Source organism: Aquarana catesbeiana, linkage group LG03 (assembly GCF_042186555.1).
Source record: "Aquarana catesbeiana isolate 2022-GZ linkage group LG03, ASM4218655v1, whole genome shotgun sequence".
Lineage (NCBI taxonomy): Eukaryota > Metazoa > Chordata > Amphibia > Anura > Ranidae > Aquarana > Aquarana catesbeiana.
The window spans coordinates 120,740,850-120,762,261 of NC_133326.1; the positions used below are offsets into that span (position 1 = coordinate 120,740,850).

The window sequence follows — 21,412 nt, forward strand, 5'->3', positions numbered from 1 at the left end:
AAATAAATAAGAAAAAATTTTTTTTTTTTTTTTTAAACGTGCCACGTCCTGACGAGCTCGCGTGCAGAAGCGAAACGCATACATGAGTAGCGCCCACATATGAAAACGGTGTTCAAAACACACATGTGAGGTATCGTCGCGATCAGTAGAGCAAGAGCAAAAATTCTAGCCCTAGACCTCCTCTGTAACTCAAAACTGCAACCTGTAGAATTTTTTAAACATCACCTATGGAAATTTTTAAGGGTAAAAGTTTGTCGCCATTCCACGAGCGGGCGCAATTTTGAAGTGTGACATGTTGGGTATCAATTTACTCGGCATAACATTACCTTTCACAATGTAAAAAAATTGGGCTAACTTCACTGTTGTTTTATTTTTTAATTCAAAAAAGTGTATTTTTTCCAAAAAAGTGCGCTTGTAAGACCGCTGCGCAAATACGATGTGACAGAAAGTATTGCAACGACCGCCATTTTATTCTCTAGGGTGTTCGAAAAAAAATGTATAATGTTTGGGGGTTCTAAGTAATTTTCTAGCAAAAACGTTCCTGCTTTAAAAGCAGGTTTAACCACATTTACACGCGTTTAGCTGAATTTAAAGTGTCTAATTGGATCCTGGGCGCACATAATTTTATTTTCTCTAAATACACCTAAACTGACCACACCTAAATGCAGGTAAATACAGAGTAAATGGCAACATTGAAAAATCATTACATACATTTATATGCATTGCCAAATGTCCTATACATGCATATAAATGCAGTAGGGATGCACTGATGCCAGTATAAGTGTAGATACCAAGCATTTGCGCAAGTATCGGCACTTGAGCAAACGCTCCTGAAACTGATACCTTGCAATTTGCATCAATACAAAATGAATGGGTGCAAATTGCACTACAAAGAATCACATGCGACTTGAACAGAAATGCAGTGCGATTCCTGTCCGAATCGCTGGCAATTTCCCCCACCACTCGTGTGTGTGTGTGTGTGTGTGTGTGTATAGAAAGAGAAAAGCACCATCTAGTGGGCAGTTTATTAAAAATTTTAGAATTCACAGTACATATCTACACAAATACAAAAAAAGAGAGAGTCGCCCTGGGACTTTAAATTTAAAGTCCCAGGGCGACTCTCTCTTTTTTTGTATATGTATATAGGGATGGAGGTGCATCACTGGTGACTGCAGACCTTTTATTTTAATTTTGCACATATCTGGACAAATGCAAAATCTTCATAGGTGTCCCGGTCCAGCGATGATGGCAAATCATGGCCGCAGGAGGTGCTCACAGGGCTGGAGATGTATAGGCAGTTCGCCCCCAAGCCGACATCACTTCTGCCCTATACCCACGGGGTCCCGGAATTTCTCCTCCAGTGGCCATGATTTGAGATCATCGGCGAGACCGGGACAACTATGAAAATTTTACATTTGGCCAGATATGTACTGAGAGTTCTAACATTTTTAATAAACTGCCCACTAGATGGCACTTTTCTCTTTCTATACACACACACAAGAGCAGTGGGAGAAATTGCATGCGATTCGGACAGGAATTGCACCGCATTCCTGTTCAAATCGCATGTGATTCTTTGCAATGCGTTTTGCACCATTTTTTTCTGTTTTGAAGCAATTCGCACTGCAAAGTATTGGTACTCGGTATCAGCGAGTACTTGACTGAAATTATCGGTATTCGTACTCGATGCAACCCTGAAATGCAGGTTTGACAGTGCCAGTGTGAGTGTAACCTGAAAGTGGTATAGGTCTACACTTGTTCGGTTGCTTTGAAAGTGGTGGTTTGGATGGAAAAAACATTTTTAAAATGCCCTGAAATGGAAAGTTTACAAAATTATAGTTGTAAATGGCATAGTTTACCACCTGAACAGGCTTCATTATGAGTTCTACTTATCAGTAAAAGCTTAGAAGATCCTTTCACAAGACACAGGTGACATTATGTTCACTCACTGATCCAGACCGGCAGCCTGCTGATATGAGTTCTTGGCATTCTCTGTATCATCCAGGTATGTGAGTGCCACTTAAAATAGAGAAGATATAGAGTAAGCATAAAAGCAGATACTGATCTGGGAACCACAGCGATGCAAAGCGTGACATACTGATTGTTGCTCACCTGCTAACAGCATGTAAAGTGTAGCATTCCCATGATGTAGGGATATAGCTGCACTAAGGAAGTGAAAGGCTGAGGTATATTGCTGCATGCTGAGATGAACCAGCCCAAGGTTATAGAGCACTCGCCAATCAAATGGGGAAAAGTAAAGTGCACGCTTCAGACAGCTGATGGCCTGAAATAGCAACATCAAAATCAGAGATGAGTGAATAAACCGCAGCAACTTCCTGACTGTACCATACTGAATGAATCCATACACTGAACTACAAGCAAAGTTCTGTCTCTCTGCGGATAACTTTTAGTAAATAGAGTAAAGAAAATGCAGGTTTTGATGTCCATAGTCAACCAATCAAAATTTAGCATGATATGTTACTGAAATTACCTTTTCGTGGCTTACGTATCTAAAAAATAAGATGCAAAAAGGAAAAAAGGGAAGAATACCCCTGTCACTGTTACAATGCAGCTAGGAAATTAAAAGCAATATATTGACTGGTTACCATAGGCAACCATACTTTTCACGTACCTTAGGTTTTATCAGTTACCCTACTCCCTTTTTTCCAGTCCTATAAAATCCTGGTACAACATGATTGCTCAACGTACACTACAGTTGGTGATAATCTCTGAAATACTTGCACATTTCCTTTGAGTTATCAGCTAGACAATTTCCTCATAAGAAAGAAGCAGTTGCTGAAACTCTCACTTGATCAGTTCTATATTTTGTATATCGTATATATAATATATAATGAAGGTTAAGAAGATTTTACATTAAGTTTCTAAATTGTTGGCATGACCGTGAGAGGGGGATCTGAGCATATGAATGGCACCAAGGAGGATATGACATGAGCACTGTCATAACTTTCTAGGAATAGGAGGTCATTGTGTTCCATTGAGTTTTTTCTTTTTCCACAGGGTGTGGGATTTATATAATTAAAAAGTGGTTGTATCTAAGGGGTAGATCTGAAAAGAGTGGGAGCTCTGCTGATTTTATCATCCAATCATATGCAAGATAAAATGCTGTTTTTTATTTTCCTTGCATGTCCCCCTCAGATTTACAGCAACTGCACTTTCAGTGCAATTTCAAGTGTAGTTTGCACTTGTAGTGCAAAGTGGATTTGCCTTTAGTAAATAACCCCCACAGTGTCAATGTTTTTAGTCATAAAGAGATGGACATGGTCAGCAACAATACTCAGGTAGGCCGTGGCGTTTAAACAATGCTCAATTGTTACGAAGGTGCCCAAAGTGTGCCAAGAAAATATCCCCCACACCATTACACCACCACCACCCCGAACCGTTGATACAAGGCAGGATGGATCCATGCTTTCATGTTTACGCCAAATTCTGACCCTACAATCTGAATGTCGCAGGCATCGTTTTTCCAGTCTTCTATTGTACAATTTTGGTGAGCCTGTGTGAATTGTTGCCTCAGTTTCCAGTTCTTAGCTGACAGGTGTGGCACCCGTTGTCTTCTGCTGCTGTAGGCCATCTGCTTCAAGGTTTGATCTGTTGTGCGTTCACAGATGGTATTCTGCATACCTCGATTGTAAAGAGTTATTTGACTTACTGTTGCCTTTCTATCATCTCAAACCAGTCTGCCCATTCTGCTCTGACATCAACAAGACATTTTCATCCACACAACTGCTGCTCACTGGATATTTTCTCTTTTTTGGACCAGTCTCTGTAAACCCAGTAGATCAGCAGTTTTTGAAATAATCAAACCAGCCTGTCTGACACCAGCAACCATGCCACGTTCAAAGTCACTTAGATCCCCTTTCTTCCCCATTCTGATGCTCGGTTTGAACTTTAGGAAGTCATCTTCACCACATCTAGATGCCTAAATGCATTGAGTTGCTGCCATGTGATTGGCCGATTAGCAGCTTACGTCACCAAGCAATTAACAACTTGCTTACTGGGCACTTCAACCCCCCTCCTGCCCAGACCAATTTTGAGCTTTCAGCGCTGTCACACTTTGAATGACAATTGCGCGGTCATACAACACTGTACCCAAATGAAATTTTTATCATTTTTTTCCCACAAATAGAGCTTTCTTTTGGTGGTATTTGATCACATCTGGGATTTTTATTTTTTGCTAAACAAACAAAAAAAGATGGAAATTTTTGAAAAAAAAAAAAAATCATGTTTAATAGTTTGTTATAAAATTTTGCAAACAGGTAATTTTTCTCCTTCATTGATATGCGCTGATGAGGTGGCACTGGTGGGCACTGATAGGCTGCACTGATGGGCACGGATAGGCACAGATAAGGCGGCACTGATGGGCACAGTTAAGGCGGCACTGATAGGCACAGTTAAGGCGGCACTGATGGGGACAGATAAGGCGGCACTGATGGGGACAGATAAGGCGGCACTGATGGCCACGGATGGGTGGCACGGATGGGTGGCACAGATGGGTGGCACAGATGGGTGGCACGGATGGGTGGCACGGATGGGTGGCACGAATGGGTGGCACGGATGGGTGGCACGGATAGGTACCACTGATGGGGGGGCACTGATGGGTGGCACTGATGGGCACTTATGGGCACTGGTAGGTGACACTGATGGGCACTGATAGGTTGCACTGATGTGGGTGTTGATGGGTGGCACTGATGTGGGTGCTGATGGGTGGTACTGATGGGTGGCACTGTGGGCACTGATGGGTGGCACTGTGGGCACTGATGGGTGGCACTGTGGGCACTGATGGGTGGCACTGTGGGCACTGATGGGTAGCACTGTGGGCACTGATGGGTGGCGCTGATTGTTGGCACTGTGGGCACTGATGGGTGACGCTGGTGGGCACTGGTAGGCAGCACTGCTGCCTATTGCCTTGTGTCAGAAGATCGCCGTGATCGGGACTGATGTCCCGATCACGGCCGCCGGTGATCGGGTTTTTTTTTTCCTCCTCGCGCTGTCAGCGCGAGGAGGAAAAATAGCCGATTACCGGCTCTGTTTACATCACATGATCAGCTGTCATTGGCTGACAGCTGATCATGTGGTAAGGGGTCGGGACCAACCCCTTACTCTGATCTGTGATCAGGCGAGTCTCATAGACTCGCTGATCACCGAGCGCGCCGCGCGCGCCCTGCAGGGGGCGCGCAGGCCGCTCATGCACGGGACGACGTCAATAGACGTCGTCCCGGCAATTTAGATCCGCGCTGTTGACGTCATTTTACAACGGCCCGGATCTGAAGCAGTTAAACAGGTGTACCTAATAAAGTGGCCGCTGAGTGTGTGTGTATATGTATATGTATATATATATATATATACACACACACTGTATATCACTCATAGGTCTGGCAGAGGAGGTAGATAAAAACAGCAGCATTTTTTTTATTATTATCAACGCTTCAATGAAGCTCAGTCCATCTTTCTCAGGACACTATAAGGCTCAGTTCACATTAGTGCGGGCTGTCGTGTGGCCGGGTTTGCTCGGGCACGGCAGCCTATTCATTTGAATGGGCTGCTGTGCCACGTAACCACACAAAGCGCATGCACTTTTTTAAAATTGCGGCCTCAGGGAATGCTCGCTCAGATGCGTGGGGCTGCCACACAGAATGAATGGCAGCCCCATGCATCTCGCAAGAGCAGCATGATTCAGCTGCAGGTGGTTGCAGGTGCAGGAATCAATGCAATCCCCGGACCCGCAACCAGAACGCACACTGCAGGCTAGTGCGGACCTTGCCTCACATGACCAATAAACTCAAAGTCCCACCCACCAAAAACACCCCTCACATAGTATATATAAAGTACTGTTGAAAAGTCTTAGGCAGGTCATAATAAAATGCTGCAAATTAAAAATGCTTTCAGAAATAGAAGTGTTAATAGTTTATTTTTATCAAAATGTAAAGTAAATGAACAAATGATAAATCCAAATTAAAATCAATATTTGGTGTGACCACCCTTTGCCTTCCAAACATAAATTCTTCAGTTCTTCTAGGTACACTTGCAGATCTTCTGTGGGTTTAGGCTGCCTCAAATCCTTCTGTGCATGGTTGAGTGGTTTATCCTTGTTTCCATGTCCTATGCACGAAAACATAGGAACTAGGGGGGGAAAAATGTCAGTAAGTGCTCTGGACTGTAAATAAATAAATGTAGCGCTGTGTGTAAAATTATAAATGTAATGTGCAAATCTCTAAAATAAATAAATCTTGCATATAAATGAATAGTCCATAAAATGAAAAAATGAAGAAATAAAACATGAAAAACTCTTCTTGTGATCAGTGTATCCACACAATTATACCACAGTGATTGTTTGTCCTCAAAGGACTACTGAGGAAGGCCTGTGATTGGCCGATTCACGTCTAGAAGGGAGGAGCTGATAGTCACGTCCAGCCAGACACTGTGTATGTGGACACGGTGGTGCTACTCTGGAGGTTTTTATGTGATTTTAAAAGTTTTTATCTTGTAAGTGCAACTTGTCTGTTTGGGGGCTTTGAATAAATTTGTATACGGAGAACACTATGGTCTCTATACTTATTATTTACATGTCCTGAACTCATGGAATCTTGAGCCAAGCTGGGAGATGATCCGCTTCTTTGGATATTAATGAGCTGAGTTACCATTAAGAAAAGAGCCATCTGGATTACCCACCACTGATGATTGGGAAGAGGAAGTGAGAGCAAAGAGCTCGTGGGGAGATCCGCATATGAGTTTTGACTCATCTGGGAGGTGAGCGCGCATTTTTACTGGTGGTGGTGTGCACTCCTTTTGAGGACGAACAATCACTGTGGTGGAATTGTGTGGATACACTGATCACAAGAAGAGTTTTTCATGTATTAGGTCTTCATTTTTTCATTTTATGGACTATTCATGTATATGTAAGATTTATTCATTTTAGAGATTTGCACTTTACATTTATAATTTTACACACAGCGCTACATTTATTTATTTACTATCCATTTTGAAATTAGTGTGGTGTACCACTTTTTTTACTTGTGGCGCTGATTGTTTCCTTGTCAAAAGAAGTTTATTGAGTATACAATGTTATAAAGATACATAAAGTAAGTTTACAAGGATCTATAAAGTAAGCTCATTGTTTTACAGTAGGGTTTATATAGGTAAATATCATGAAATTTCAAATATTAAACATTGGGTTCACGTAAACCTAAATTAAAGATATATATAATTTCCTTAGTTACTTTTGTAGGTATTTAAATGATTTATACCTACTATACATATTGTTTACAAGTAGAGTGTATATAGGTCAAATAAATTCTGATAATGAGGTTTAATCGTAAGGTGGAGAAAAGGAAAGAGAAAGAAGAAAAAGGGTTGAAAGGTAGAGGTATGGTCCACAAGGTTGTCCCGCTCGTCAGTTTATTATTCTTTTTAGTTCTCTGTGAAGCCTTAGAATGGGTGTCTCTGTAAGTCATTTAATCTGTTACCATGGCAACAGGACAGAGTCATTGAAGTTTGACAGGAACTGTTGTTTTATCCAAGGATGCCAAAGTTTTTCAAATTTTGGGATTTGATTTTGATCGATGGCTACCATCTTAGCATGGGACATTGTATTATTCATTCTGTGAATTGTTTCTGCTAGTACCAATGTAGGAGATTTCCATGCCTTGGCCACTGTTTGTTTTGCAGCCGTTATTAGTTGGATCATAAGTTTGAATTGAGAGAGTGTTAACCATTCCGGTTTTAGATTAAGTAAAGTTAAATATGGATCTGGTTGTAATATTTTTTTAAATATTTTAGATGCAATCACGAAGACTTCCTTCCAGAAGGTTTAGATTACTGGGCACGTCCACCATATGTGTAAATATGTGCCTATTTCTGGGCATCCTCGAAAACAAAGAGCTGAGGTATTAGGTGAATATTTTGCCACTCTAGCGGGTACAAGGTACCAGCTAGTTAGGACTTTATAATTTGTCTCCAGTGCTAAGATGTTGGGTGAAGATGACTTAGATGTGAACCATATGTTAGACCAGTCCGTGTCTTCTAAAGTTCGTCCCAGGTCCTCCTCCCACCTCTGAACATAAGAGGGTCTATTAAGATTTGCTACTCCATATAATTGATTATAAAGTGATGATATTGTACCTTTAGCAAATGGATCTTTTGTACAGATTAATTCAAAAATGGATAATTGGGATAATGGTGTATCCCCCTTTAGGAATGGTGTATAGAAATTTTTGATTTGGAGATATCTAAATATCTCAGAGTTTGGTAGATCATATTTTTCTCTAAGCGATGGGAATGAAAGGAATGATTTAGATGCTATGAAGTCATTTAGTGTCTGAATGCCTGATGTTGTCCAAGCTTTAAAAGAATTTGGGTAGATCCATGCCGGATAAAAGGCCGGATTTCTGATAAAAGAAAGGAGAGGATTGTGTGGAGATTGTAACTGATATTTGTTTTTTAGTTTATCCCAGAGAGATAAGAAGTGTTTAGTTATGGGATTATGAATTTTAAAGCGGTCTTTAGGATCAAGCCATAATAAATTTGATATTAATAGAGGGTCATTTTCTGAAGCCTCTATAAATACCCATAATGGGATTTCCTGTTTTGCATGGTATTTGGACAGACTGGCCAAATGTGCTGCTCTGTAGTAGTTAGTAAAATTAGGGTATCCCAGGCCTCCTTTATTTTTGGGAAGATGTAGTGTGAGTATAGGTATACGTGGTTTAGAAGAGCCCCATATAAACGAAGTTGCTCTTTTTTGTACTATTCTCAAAAAATAGGAAGGAATTGGAATAGGGAGGACTCTGAATAGATAAAGCAATTTGGGTAGAATAGTCATTTTGATTGCATTAATCTTCCCTATCCAGGATAAAGGAAGTTGCGACCATTGTTTTATTAGATTTGTGATCTGTCTTAATACAGGAGGATAATTGGTTGAGAATAAGTCAGAATGAGATGCTGTTAAATGAATTCCAAGATATGGGATTGATTTTTCTGCTCATGTGAATGGGAGTGCAGCCCTAGCCGGGATCAATTCCATGTTTGTGAGTGAAATATTAAGCACTAGGCATTTCTTAGGATTAATCATAAGGCCGGATAGGGCTGCAAATCCATCAAGAGCTGGTATTAAGTTAGGACCAGAGACCTATGGTGATGATAGAAAAAGTAATATATCGTCTGCAAATATACATAATTTGTGTGTAATACCTCCTACTTCAATGCCAGTTATAGTTTGGTTTGTTCTGATGTATTGGGCCATGGGTTCGAGTATAAGGGCAAATAATAAGGGAGATAATGGGCCAACCTGTCGGGTACCTCTTTCGATATTAAAGGCTTCAGATTTGTATCCAGCATATTTTATATAGGCTTTGGGTTTATTATATAATGCTTTGATCCATGTTAAAAAGTGGGGTCCAAAACCCCATTTTTGTAATGAATATTGCATATATTGCCAGGATACTGTGTCAAATGCCCTCTTAATATCGAGAGATAGAAAACATAAAAGGGATTTTCCGTTTTTTAGCAATATGTGCCAATAACACTGCCCTGCGTATATTATCACCTGCCTGTCTATTTGTCATGAAGCCTACTTGATCTCTATGTATTAATTTTCCTATAATGCTATTGAGGCGTTTTGCTATTATTTTTGCTAATAATTTAATATCGAGGTTTAACAGAGAGATAGGCCGATAATTCACACAGGAAGTATCATCAGAAAGGGGTTTTGGGATCATACAAACAATTGCCATTAGTGTTTCTTGCCAAAAGAATGTCCATCTAGAAGTTTGTTAAAAGTTTCAGTGAGAATGGGAGAGAGTATTTCTGAGAATGTTTTATAGTATAAAGCCGAGTAGCCGTCTGGGCCTGGTCTTTTGTTAAGTTTTAGGTCTTTTATGGCGTTAGCAACTTCATCTATAGTTATAGGCTCATCCAAACTGCTTTTTTGATTCTGAGATAACTCAGGTAAGGTTATTTTTGAGAAGAAGGATTCAGCCTCTGTAGGATTAAATTCATTGTTTGTCTTGTATAAAGTTGCGAGATGTGAGTGAAATTTATGGACTATTTTAACTGGATTACAAGTGTAAACATTTTTTGATAATTTCAAAACGTATTGGTTTGAAAGATTTGTTAGTTGAATTTAATGCCCGAGCCAAATATGTACCTGGTTGGTTTGTATTCATGTAGAAATTGTGTTTGGAGCGTTTGAGGGATTTATCAACTGACTCAGTGAGAAATAGATCGTATTCCAATCTAGATTTTTCCAGATGAGATTTTGTACTCTGAGATGGATTATCTTGAAATGATATGTAGGCTGCATTAAAATTGAGTTCTAGTTTTTTTGCTAGATTTTTGCGTTCCCGTTTAAATAGTGCCATTTGTCTTTGTATTGTACCACGCAAGACAGGCTTATGAGCTTCCCACAGTGTTATTGGGGAGATGTCTGTTGTATTATTAATTGATATGTATTCCTTTAAAGCTTGTTCAAGGCCATCTGATGTAGTGGGTGTTTGAGCATTATGTCCGGTAAGTACCACGTTGGGTCATGCGCTTTTGGTATGGCTGAGGCTATAGTAGTGTATACTGCATTATGGTCAGACCACGGAATCGGAATTATATCTGATGCAATAATTTCTGGTATCATTCCTATTGTTAGAAAAATATGATCTATTCTGGTGAAGGTTTGATAAGGGTGCGAGAAATAAGTGAATTTCTTTTTCATTGGGTTACTTTCTCTCCACGAATCTACCAGATTGTATTTGGAAAGAAGTTGAGAAAAAGGTAATCTAGAGGTTATTTTGGATGGTGTAAAAGGTGATTTATCTAGAAATGGGAGGAGGACCTGGTTCAAATCCCCACACATTATCACTGTTCCTATTTTGTGTGTATTAATCACTTGTAATATATGTGAGAGGAATGGTGTAGGTTGTTTGTTAGGAGCGTAGTAGGAAATCACTGTGATTGCTGTATCTATTATATAACCCATGAGTATCAGGTATCTACCTTCTGGGTCTTTAATTTCTGATGATAAGATGAATGGTGTGGATCGGTGAAATGCAATTAGAGTTCCCCTTTGCTTGGTACAGGCAGAAGCCGTGTAAATTTGTTGATAAAAAGGAGAAATATATTTTGGAGTAGAATCTTTGGTGAAGTGTGTTTCTTGGAGGCATACTATGTGAGCCTTCTTGTTATGGAAAGTACGGAAGGCTTTGGTCCTTTTTTGAGGGACATTTATTCCCTGAACATTCAGGGAAAGTATATTCAGTGGTGCCATGGCAACAGATCAAATAGTTTTGACTTACTTTTTGTTATGCAGAGCTGACTGCGCAGATCAACCTGTGTGGACTGAAGAGATGAATAGATAGAAAAGAAACCAGTGAATTCTGGAGTAAAGAGTAAACAAAAAACATATGAGATTAGATGATCCATTGTATAAATTATTTTTTGCAAGTAATCACAATTTACCCGTGAAAGAGAATAAATATCTCTCTCAGGGGAATAAGTGCCTTCGTCACACTCCCACATAATATGGTTGGGAGAATGAGGAGGAATAATGGGGGTACACGGATCTTCCGTTTACAGGAGAGAAGTGCTATGTCAAAAGAAATCAAAATGATGTTTCATTAATTGGAGTGCAGAATATAGTTTTTGTTGAAATTATTTATTCCAGGGTGGTTGTATATGGTTAGTCTTGCCCTAGGCTAAAAAATTCAGTTAGAAAGGTACTGTTAATAACTTTGGTATTGATGAAGATAGTTTGAATTATTTGGGGATTTTAACCCTTTTAGAGTAAACAATTACATATTTTATTCATATGCAACTGTTTAGACATGTTAACTCATAAAATTGAGGTTGTATTGCTTCAGATTAGAATAAACAAAAACATAATTCTAGGAACTAGTTAGGTAATAATATATTTGTTTTAAGAAAAGAAAGAAAAAGCTTCCATTACTTCTGGATTATTGAACATATTTGTCCTAAAAAGTAATAAATCTATTGTTATTACCTGATAATATATAACTGAACAAGAATTTCCTTATTTCACTTATATATTCTAAGGCTATATGAATCAGAAGTAATAAGAAATATAACTGGAATGTAACATGATCCCACACAGTGTGTGACTATCAGAATGCAGTTACATTCAGTTATAAATACAGGTTTTTTATAGAGAACCATCTCTTAGTATAATAAATGAAGAGATATCAGGAATTAGGATGTCAGTCCATTGAATCTTCTTGGTCCATGGATGATGTGGCATAACGGCCTCTTTTGTGAGAATGATGATTCCCATTTTGTTCTGAAATTTTCTGAGTGCTGCCTGAAGGTGAAGATGATGCCATTCTTCTGCGTGTGGGAGAGTTGCTGCTTGTGGGTTCTGTCAGATTTAATTTTAAAAGGGTTTGTTGTAGTTCATCTGCTGATCTGCTTCTGTAAATTGTACCTTGGTAGTTAAATCTGACTGAAAAGGGGAAGCCCCATTGATACATAATGTTGTGGCGTTGCAGTTCCATTAGTTGGGGTTTCATGGATCGTCTTTTAGTAATAGTAAGTTGGGATAGGTCAGCAAAAATTTGAGAATTGTATCCTTGAAAATTAAGTTCCTTTTTTTCTCTTGCAGCAATTAGTATTTGTTCTTTCGTTCTGTAATAATGAAATTTTGTGATTATATCACGTGGGGGTCCATCTTTCTTTTTGGCTGTGAGGGCTCTGTGTACTCTGTCCAGTTCTAAACGTTCAATAGGGATATCTGGCTTTAGTTCTTGTAATAAAGCAGTAATAGTAGATTGCAGGTCTGTCACAGTTTCAGGTATTCCCCTTATGCGCAAGTTTGAACGTCTGGCTCTATTTTCGTAATCTTCGAGCTTAGTTTGAAGTATTAAATTCTCTTCTTTTAATTGTTCCAATTCTGTTATATTTACTTGGGTTGTAATTTCAATTTCATCCATTTTTATTTCTAAGGCTGTGGTGCGGTTTCCCAGCTCTCTTATTTCTTTGGTTAGGCTTTATGTTATTTTGTCTGAGGTTTGTTTTAAAGCCTTATGAAGCATCTTTTCAAATTGTAATAATATTACTGGGGATGCTGAGGAGGCTTGTGGAGAAGTTTGTGAGAGGATTTGTTCTGTATCTGACTCAAATGGAGAGTCTTGCTGTGACATTTTCTGTCTGTGAGAGCGCCCTGATGCTGTATCTTGTGAGGTGACTGGAGCTGCTTCAGCTGCAGTGAGTGCCTGTGAGCTCTTTGTGAGGTGATTTTTATTTCTGCCACGGTTTCCTCCCAGTACCATATTTCCTGCCCAAACTTTCACAGTTTGTTCCCTGGGGCAAAAAGGTTCAAATGGATACCTTTTGAGCCTGCAGGCTCCGCTTTGTCCTTCTCTTCTCTCCTCAGCGGTGCGGAGCTCTAACAATGCATGTCTGCTCTGCTAGGCTCCGCCCATCTCCCTTGGCGCTGATTGTTTCATCTTTTAAAGTGCTCTGGACTGATGAGTCAAAATTTTAAATATTTGGCTGTAGCAGGAGGCAGTTTGTTTACGAAGGGCTGGAGAGCGGTACAATAATGAGTGTCTGCAGGCAACAGTGAAGCATGGTGGAGTTTTCCTTGCAAGTTTAGGGCTGCATTTCTGCAAATGGAGTTAGAGATTTGGATCAGTGGTGTCCTCAATGCTGAGAAATTCAGGCAGATACTGAGCAATCATGCCATACCATCAGGGAAGCGTGTGATTGGCCACAAATTTATTCTGTAGCAGGGCAACGGCCCCAAACATACAGCTAATGTCATATAGAACTATCTTCAGGGTAAAGAGTCCTGGAAGTGATGGCTGTGCCCTCACAGAGCCCTGCTCTCAACATCATTGAATTTGTCTGGGATTACATGAAGAGACAGAAGGATCTGAGGCAGCCTACATCCACAGAAGATCTGTGGTCAGTTTTCAAAGATGTTTGGAACAACCTACCTGCTGAGTTCCTTCAAAAACTGTGTGCAAGTTTACCTAAAAGAACTGATGCTTGTTTGAAGGCAAAGGGTGGTCACACCAAATATTGATATGATTTGGACTTCTATTCTGTTGATTTACTTTACATTTTGTACACACTATTATATTTACAGAAGGTGGACAGCACCAGCACGTAAAAAAAAGTAATCTATGCACATAACATAATAATTCATCCATAATACAAGGGGGTTACAGCACACTGAGCATAAACTTACAGCTTCAAATTACCGGTAATATAGCATCAGGCATTCCTGACATTTTTAATCACAATGTATTAACCTGCATCGTGCAGTAGAAAAATTACATGGAAAAAGGAAGCATATAATGTGTAAGTCACAATAAATTAATGTAAATGTTACAACTATAACTCAAAATTTATACTTAGTAAAAACACTCTGTTGTTCTCTGTAATTGTTATCCAAATAACATTCTGGCACATTTTTGTACTATCTCAACAAGTCATAGTATTCGCATGCCTAGAGTTCTTTTTACGGAGTTTATCTTTTCTTTACCGGTTTTGTTAGAATATCAAAACGATGAAAACCTTACATTAGTATAGGAAAGCAGTCTTACCGCTACATACTTCTTCTTGCCATAAAAACACATGCCAATATTGTTCCACAAGGGGGAGCTCTCTGGGACACTGGCAGCAGCTACGCGATACTTGCTAAGAGCCACATCATAATCACCATGGGACTGCATCATACAGCCAGCTGCTAATATGCCCTTTAAATGAAAAAATTAAAGTTACGTTTTCGGTCTCACAATTTAAGAAAAACATTTTTTTCTAATAGTTAATATTAATACTGCAAACTAAACATTGGGAGCTTTGCATGACTGCATGTCATTTTAATTATATGAAGTTCAAACCTGACATTGCTATTTCAGAAAACAAAGTTATATTGACATGCGTTGGGAATATACTGCATGCGAGTAAATAGCCACAAACCAACTACTGTATACTATATAGGAGGAGAATAAAGATACTAATATTAGTGCCAAATATAAAATAAATGCAGAAGCTTAAAGGCATAATTCACTTTTTACCAAAAAGCTGCCTATGCAGGAAGGGGGTGCCTGTAGATTAAAAACAAACAAACTGTGCAGCTTTGACCAAAGTTGAACAATGCCCTTGCTATACGTGTAGGCCATTTACATATGTCCTGAAATCTGACTGAGAAACTACCAGAGAACTCATCCTGCCTTGTTGCTAGGACGTTGCTAACAGATTGCTAGCTCTTACTGTTCACCTGCACCATCTCAGGAGCGAGCTCACAAATACTGAGCTCAAAGCTACTGTGTCAGGGGACAGAAACACATGAGGGGGGTTTCAAATAAAACGACTGTAAAGTCAGAATTTTTTTTTTTATCTTAATGCATTCTATACATTAGGATAAAAAAAAAAAAACCTTCTGTGTGTAGCAGCTCCCCCCAATACTTACCTGAGCCCCATATCTGTCCAGCGATGTCCATGAGTCCCTCGGCTGTCGGGGACTCTCCCTCCCGATTGGCTGAGACACGGCTGTGGCGCCATTGACTTTCATGGCTGTCAAAGTCAGTTAGTCAATTAGGTGAGAGAGGGGGCAGGGCCAAATGGCTCGGCTGCCCCCATAGCAAGCTGCTTGCTGTGGGGGCACTCGACAGGAGGAAGGGGTCAGAAGTAGTGGAGAGGGGCCCAAGAAGAGGAGGATCCAGGCTGCCCCCGTGCAAAACCACTGCACAAAGGAGGTAAATATAACATGTTTACTTTGTTTTTTTTAAACAAGACTTTAAGGTAGGAGCTTGCTTCTGTGATGGTGGAGGTTAACAGTTATAGCAACATCCTAGCAACAAGGAAGGGTGGGATGATGCAATCCCTGGGAGTTTTTAAGTTGGGCTTCAGGAGGTATGTAAATGGCCTACACCTACAGTAAGGGCATTATTTAACTTTAGTCAGAGCTTCACAGTTTGTTTTTGTGTACGCCCCCTACCCGCATAGGCAGTTTTTTGGTAAAGGCGAACTATGCCTTTAATTGCATACATTTTCTTACCTTATAGTTGGTGGGGTCATATGTCAAAGCATTCCCAAGATATTCAAATGCTTTCGGATACAAACCATTCTGTAGTAAAAAAAAAAAAAAAAGAAAAAGATGAGTATTTGTCCCTGATGAAAAGAATCTTTGTTAAAATATTTTATTGACAAAAAGGAAATGTACAGAAAATAGCCTGAAAGATACTGTACATAAAAACTTAACAAATTAAACAAAATCAAGAAGAGAATAGAACATTTGGTGTAGAAGGGCTTTTCTCCTAACAGGCTGGGAAGGGTAGGCAAATGCCAGAGCATATTCAACAAAATAACAAAAGGGGTAAAAAGTTTGGAGGCTAAGAGGTGTACAAGTATAGGGATACCCCAAAACAAGCTCTAAAGAAAAGTACTAGCGGCAGTTTGGCACATCGACATGGGGGTGTAACAAAAAGCCTAAGAGTACTGGGACACTGTAGTTTGGGGTGAACGGTAAAGGCATGGCCAGGGGGGGGGGGGGTGAGAGAGGGATCCCCTTGGGGGGGGGGGGGGGGGTGTGAAGGAATGGTGACAGACCTAAGCGTAGGGTAGGCAATTAATGAGTTGAGGAGCTATGGGCGTAGTAGGGTTTCATTGAAACCGGGGGGCAGGTAGTGAGTCACCCATGGGTTCCAAAGCTTCTCTGATGGAGAGATTCACACTCTTTGTTGTCCAGACTTTTACAGTTGTCACCATAAACAGGAATATTGATGAAAAATCTTCCATGGGGGACAACTCTTCCAGGACATTTCCCCTTACTTTTGCATCTTCAGAACAGAAAGTGAAAAAAAAAATCTCCTCAACAGGACAGCAACCCCCCTCCCCCAAAAAAGAAAAAACTGATAGAGGTACTAACTACCCCCCTGACTCCATCCAAAGTAATAAAAAACATGTTGGCTATAGATACACTTTAGGACTTATTTAAAAAAAAAAAACATTAGAATTAGTAGCAGACAGGGTTCTTTGAAAAGAGTCATCATGACCAACAAGATCTGTGCTGAGAATTACTGGGTTGATTAGGTGGATGATATTACTGGACTCACCTGTAAATACAGCAGCCCTAATGTGGTTAACAGCTCTGTGCTTTCTGGAGATAAACTATAAAAATAAACAAGAGACTCTAGTATAAGTTATGCAACAGACATTTTTCAAAAAAACAAAACAAAAAAAAACAAACAAAAAATAAACACACCACTCCCAAGCATATGGTTTCCTGGAACAATTTATGATCGCTGACCCCTATGCTGTGCAGTTTCTATGCGCATGACTAATGCCAACCATACACTAAACAATGCAATTGTTTAATATAATAATCATTTAAATAAAATAATTGCAACATGAAGAAGATGAAACAGACACTTTGATAAACTGTTTTGCCGTGTACACACGGGTGGACTTTTCGACCGGACTGGTCCGACGGGACGAATCCCTCGGACGATCCGGCCCTGTGTGGGCTTCATCGAACCTGCAGCGGACTTTTTTGGTCGAATATCAGACGGATTTTAGATTTGGAACATGTTTCAAATCTTTCCGCCAGACCCAGTTCCTATCAAGAAATCTGCTCGTCTGTATGCTAGTCCGACAGACGAAAACCGACGCTAGGGCAGCTACTGGCTATGAACTTCCTTATTTTAGTCCGGTCGTACGTCATCACGTACAAATCCGTCGGACTTTGGTGTGATCGTGTGTAGCCAAGTCCGTTCGTTCGAAAGTCTGTCGGAAGTCCGCCAAAAGTCCGTAGAAAAGTCAGTCGGAAAGACCGTCGGACCTTTGATGCCGAAAAGTCCGCCCGTGTGTGCACGGCATTAGCCCTTATAAAGGAACAATTGGGCTAGCCATAAAATAAAAAAAAACTGATCAAATATAAGGTCGATCTTATTACTGTGTTAACCAATCGCTTTAGACTGAAAGGTTTTTTGAAATGACTGAATTTATAATCGATCACATATTGTTATGTGTGCATCAATGAGCAAAACATTTTGCATTTTCAATCTATGGGAGTGTGACATTATAAACTGAATCCAATTTGACATTAAATTTCAAGTACATACTTACTGCAGTGCCTGCAAATAGGTCTGAATAGCATTGTCTGTATCTCCCTCCATTAACTGGATCTTTCCAAGGACCATTGAACTGAGCTCTTGTCTGTGCATTTGTAGGGCAAGATTCAGCTGCTCCTTACTCTGCGGAGAAAAAAAAAAAACACATCATTCTGATTAAAACTGTGTGCTAGTTTCACAGAAGATGCCCCAGTGGCCACGGCACCAACTAGATTTTGTTTTGATTTTCCAATCAACAGGAAATACATATAAGCTGAATCCTGAATCGACACTGAGTAAAGTACCTTGGCAAAGTCTTTCAAATATAGGTAACATACTCCCAAATTGTGGCATATCTCCTATGAAAAAAATGTGCAAAACAAAATCAGCAACGGCTGTAGAAATAAAAAATAAAAATAAAAAAAGCATTCAACATTTTAATAATAAAACGGATAGATAGATAGATATACATCAACTCGGTATCATCCAGATATTGAGTCTGATTGGTTAATATGCAAATTATGTAAGTTCACACATAAATGGCCCCTAACTGTACATGTCTGGACACTTGCACAAAACTAAGGTTGTACCACTTAATAAATATAATATAATAAACATAACATGCTATTGTAAAGTATTAGCAGACAGCAAAGGAACAGGGTTTAGGTGGCATAAAAAAGACATTTTATGGTCTAATAGCATACCCAGTCCTTATTATTGAGCCTTGCCGCCTCATTGTACACTTCAACTGCTGCTCTGTGCTTCCCAAGTAAGAACCTAAATTTATTCATGAGAAGATAAACAGATCACAATAAAGATTCACACATGCATAAAATGCCACAAAAATATAGGAGGGACACAGATATCACCTATATTCCTCCAAAACCTTAAAGAGGAAGTAAACTCCCTCTGCTTAAATTTACCTATAGGGAAGCCTATAATAAGGCTTCCCTATAGGTAGTAAAAATATCTCCTAAACCTGTACAGTTTGGGAGATATTTACATTGAATGCAGCCCATGACATCACTGCCACATGTGCTCTGAATGTACAGCCCACGGGTGCCGTTCCTTCCGAGCCCGTGCAATTAACGGCAGCTCCCGGGCGTGACGTCATTGCGGCTCCGGCAAATCACAGCGATGGAACCCAGAAGAAACTCCGGGTAAAATGTCAGCCATCTCAGCGGTGTGCAGGGACCGCTGCAAAAGCTTCATTCTAAGGTAAGTATTTCATAATGAGTTAGTATGTGATGCATACTAGCTCATTATGCTTTTGTCTTGCAGGGGTTTTTTTCCTGAGGTTTGCAACCTCTGTAATGTGAACCTGTGGCCACACAATGAACATTCACATAATTACATATCATTATAAAGACACCAACACTTTGCCATCCATGGAGAGCACAGTGTATATACGCCAGTGACATCACTGGCTGTTTCACAAGTAACGGTGCACGTTTAGGAGATATTTACAGTGCCCACAGGTGAGCCTTATTATATATAAATAAAAGGACTTTACTATCACTTTAACATGTGTGGTGAGTTTTACCCAGCAGCCTACCCCTACCTGTTGTGGACAGCTAAGTGCAGTGGAAATCAAGTTATCAGTTTGATGTGGTGTGGGAACACTGTGGTAAGCAGATATTTTTCTGCACTTATTAGGATATTCAGTTAGGAAACAAAAAATAGTTGACTCCAGGGCTACTTTACAATGAAACAGGATAATATATACTTTGTGCTAACTCTTTGCGTAACTTCAGACAGCAACATTGGCAAATTAGCTATTTATTTTGTGATTATATAATTATAATTCTGAGTAACATGGATATCAAGACTGCAGCAAGGAGTATGGCATGGAAGTGCTGACAGAGGATCTTGTTTATGGGGCAGCCAAAGTCAATTATTATTATGAAATCAATCATCAAATGTCCAAAACTCCCGCAGATTCTAGTCAATACTGAATTTTCATTGCTGTGCTGAATTAGCAGTACAGGTGAATGTGAAGTGATTGTAAGAACAGAAAGACGAGTATGATGGCAATGATAAATTAGGACCGTCTTACAGGGATCGGGCTACTTGTTTCAGGTTATCCTGACTGGTCGGATTCAAGATTGAACAAGTCTGGAAAAGTTCAAGGGACTCCTGGATCTTCCCTTCCAATCTAAGGATCAGTGCTAGAAAGACAAAGCAGACTTCAGACTTCAAACTTCAGACTGAAAACAAGAAAGATTGACAAAAGAAGCCACAACAACAATAATCCTAAAAGAAAAATTAAAATAGCAGAAAACCCAAAATACATATACTTTGTTAAGTGCAGGTTCACAATGATAGCGTGAATGACATTGTGCGAGTTCAGCTGAACTTGCATGATGTCAGTCCTGACTTTGGGGGCGATTCTAGAGACATCTGTGCGGGTTTCTGGGGGTTTCACACCCCAAAGTCGCCAAAAGTAGTACCAGTGTCGCACCGATTCCAACGGTGCCATTGCCGGCAATAGCCATGTCAAATCACATGCCAAATCACTGCAATGTCAACCAGGGCTAAAAGGTACTAATAACATTCGCAAATCATATTTAAAATATCCATACCTACAAGCACTTTTTTAAATCGCTCACATTTTCTATAATTTCACTTTAAACCTTATGCCCTGTACACACGGTCGGATTTTCTGACGGAAAAAGTGCGATCGGATTGTGTTGTCGGAAATTCCGATCGGGTGTAGGCTCCATCTGACTTTTTCTGTCTGAATTTCTGACACACAAAGTTTGAGAGCAGGATATAAAATTTTCCGACAACAAAATCCGATTGTTTAAATTCCGATCGTGTGTACACAAATCCAATGCACAAAGTGCCATGCATGCTCAGAATAAATTAAGAGACAAAAGCTATTGGCTACTGCTCCATTTATAGTCCCGACATACGTGCTTTACGTCACTGCGTTCAGAACAATCGAATTTTCCGACAACTTTGTGCGACCGTGTGTATGCAAAACAAGTTTGAGCCAACATCCGTCGGAAAAAATCTGATTGATTTTGTTGTCAGAATGCCCGATCAATGTGCGATCGTGTGTACAGGGCATTAGAGTTCCATGTTATCAGCCATTTAAGGTGAAATGAGGTTCATCCAGATGCAGCAGTTTCCTTTTATGGGCTTACTGATCTGAAATATTGGTTTGCACAATAATACCTTTATCCTAAATATCTTTATATCTGATCATTTCTTAACATTTAAATGTTGATCCATATATGATGATAAATCTTTTATATGAGGCTGCTCTTCTAAGAATATAGAATTTATACTGCTGTAGAAGTTCCTTCTGCGGTGTCAGGAGAAAACACCATAAA

The 21,412-nt window shown here is 39.8% G+C and overlaps 1 protein-coding gene across 1 annotated transcript in view; it reads right to left on the reverse strand.

The window, feature by feature from the left end:
* BBS4 (Bardet-Biedl syndrome 4) overlaps positions 1–21,412 on the reverse strand; it is a 70,865-nt gene that overhangs the window by 20,253 nt on the left and 29,200 nt on the right. The window contains exons 5-13 of the mRNA XM_073619097.1: positions 20,131–20,242; positions 18,779–18,851; positions 18,380–18,433; positions 18,091–18,218; positions 17,079–17,133; positions 16,022–16,090; positions 14,565–14,717; positions 2,110–2,281; positions 1,947–2,016 (exon numbers count right to left, since the gene is read on the reverse strand). Coding sequence (XP_073475198.1) covers positions 1,947–2,016; positions 2,110–2,281; positions 14,565–14,717; positions 16,022–16,090; positions 17,079–17,133; positions 18,091–18,218; positions 18,380–18,433; positions 18,779–18,851; positions 20,131–20,242 — 886 coding nt within the window. The remainder of the gene's footprint in view (positions 1–1,946; positions 2,017–2,109; positions 2,282–14,564; positions 14,718–16,021; positions 16,091–17,078; positions 17,134–18,090; positions 18,219–18,379; positions 18,434–18,778; positions 18,852–20,130; positions 20,243–21,412) is intronic.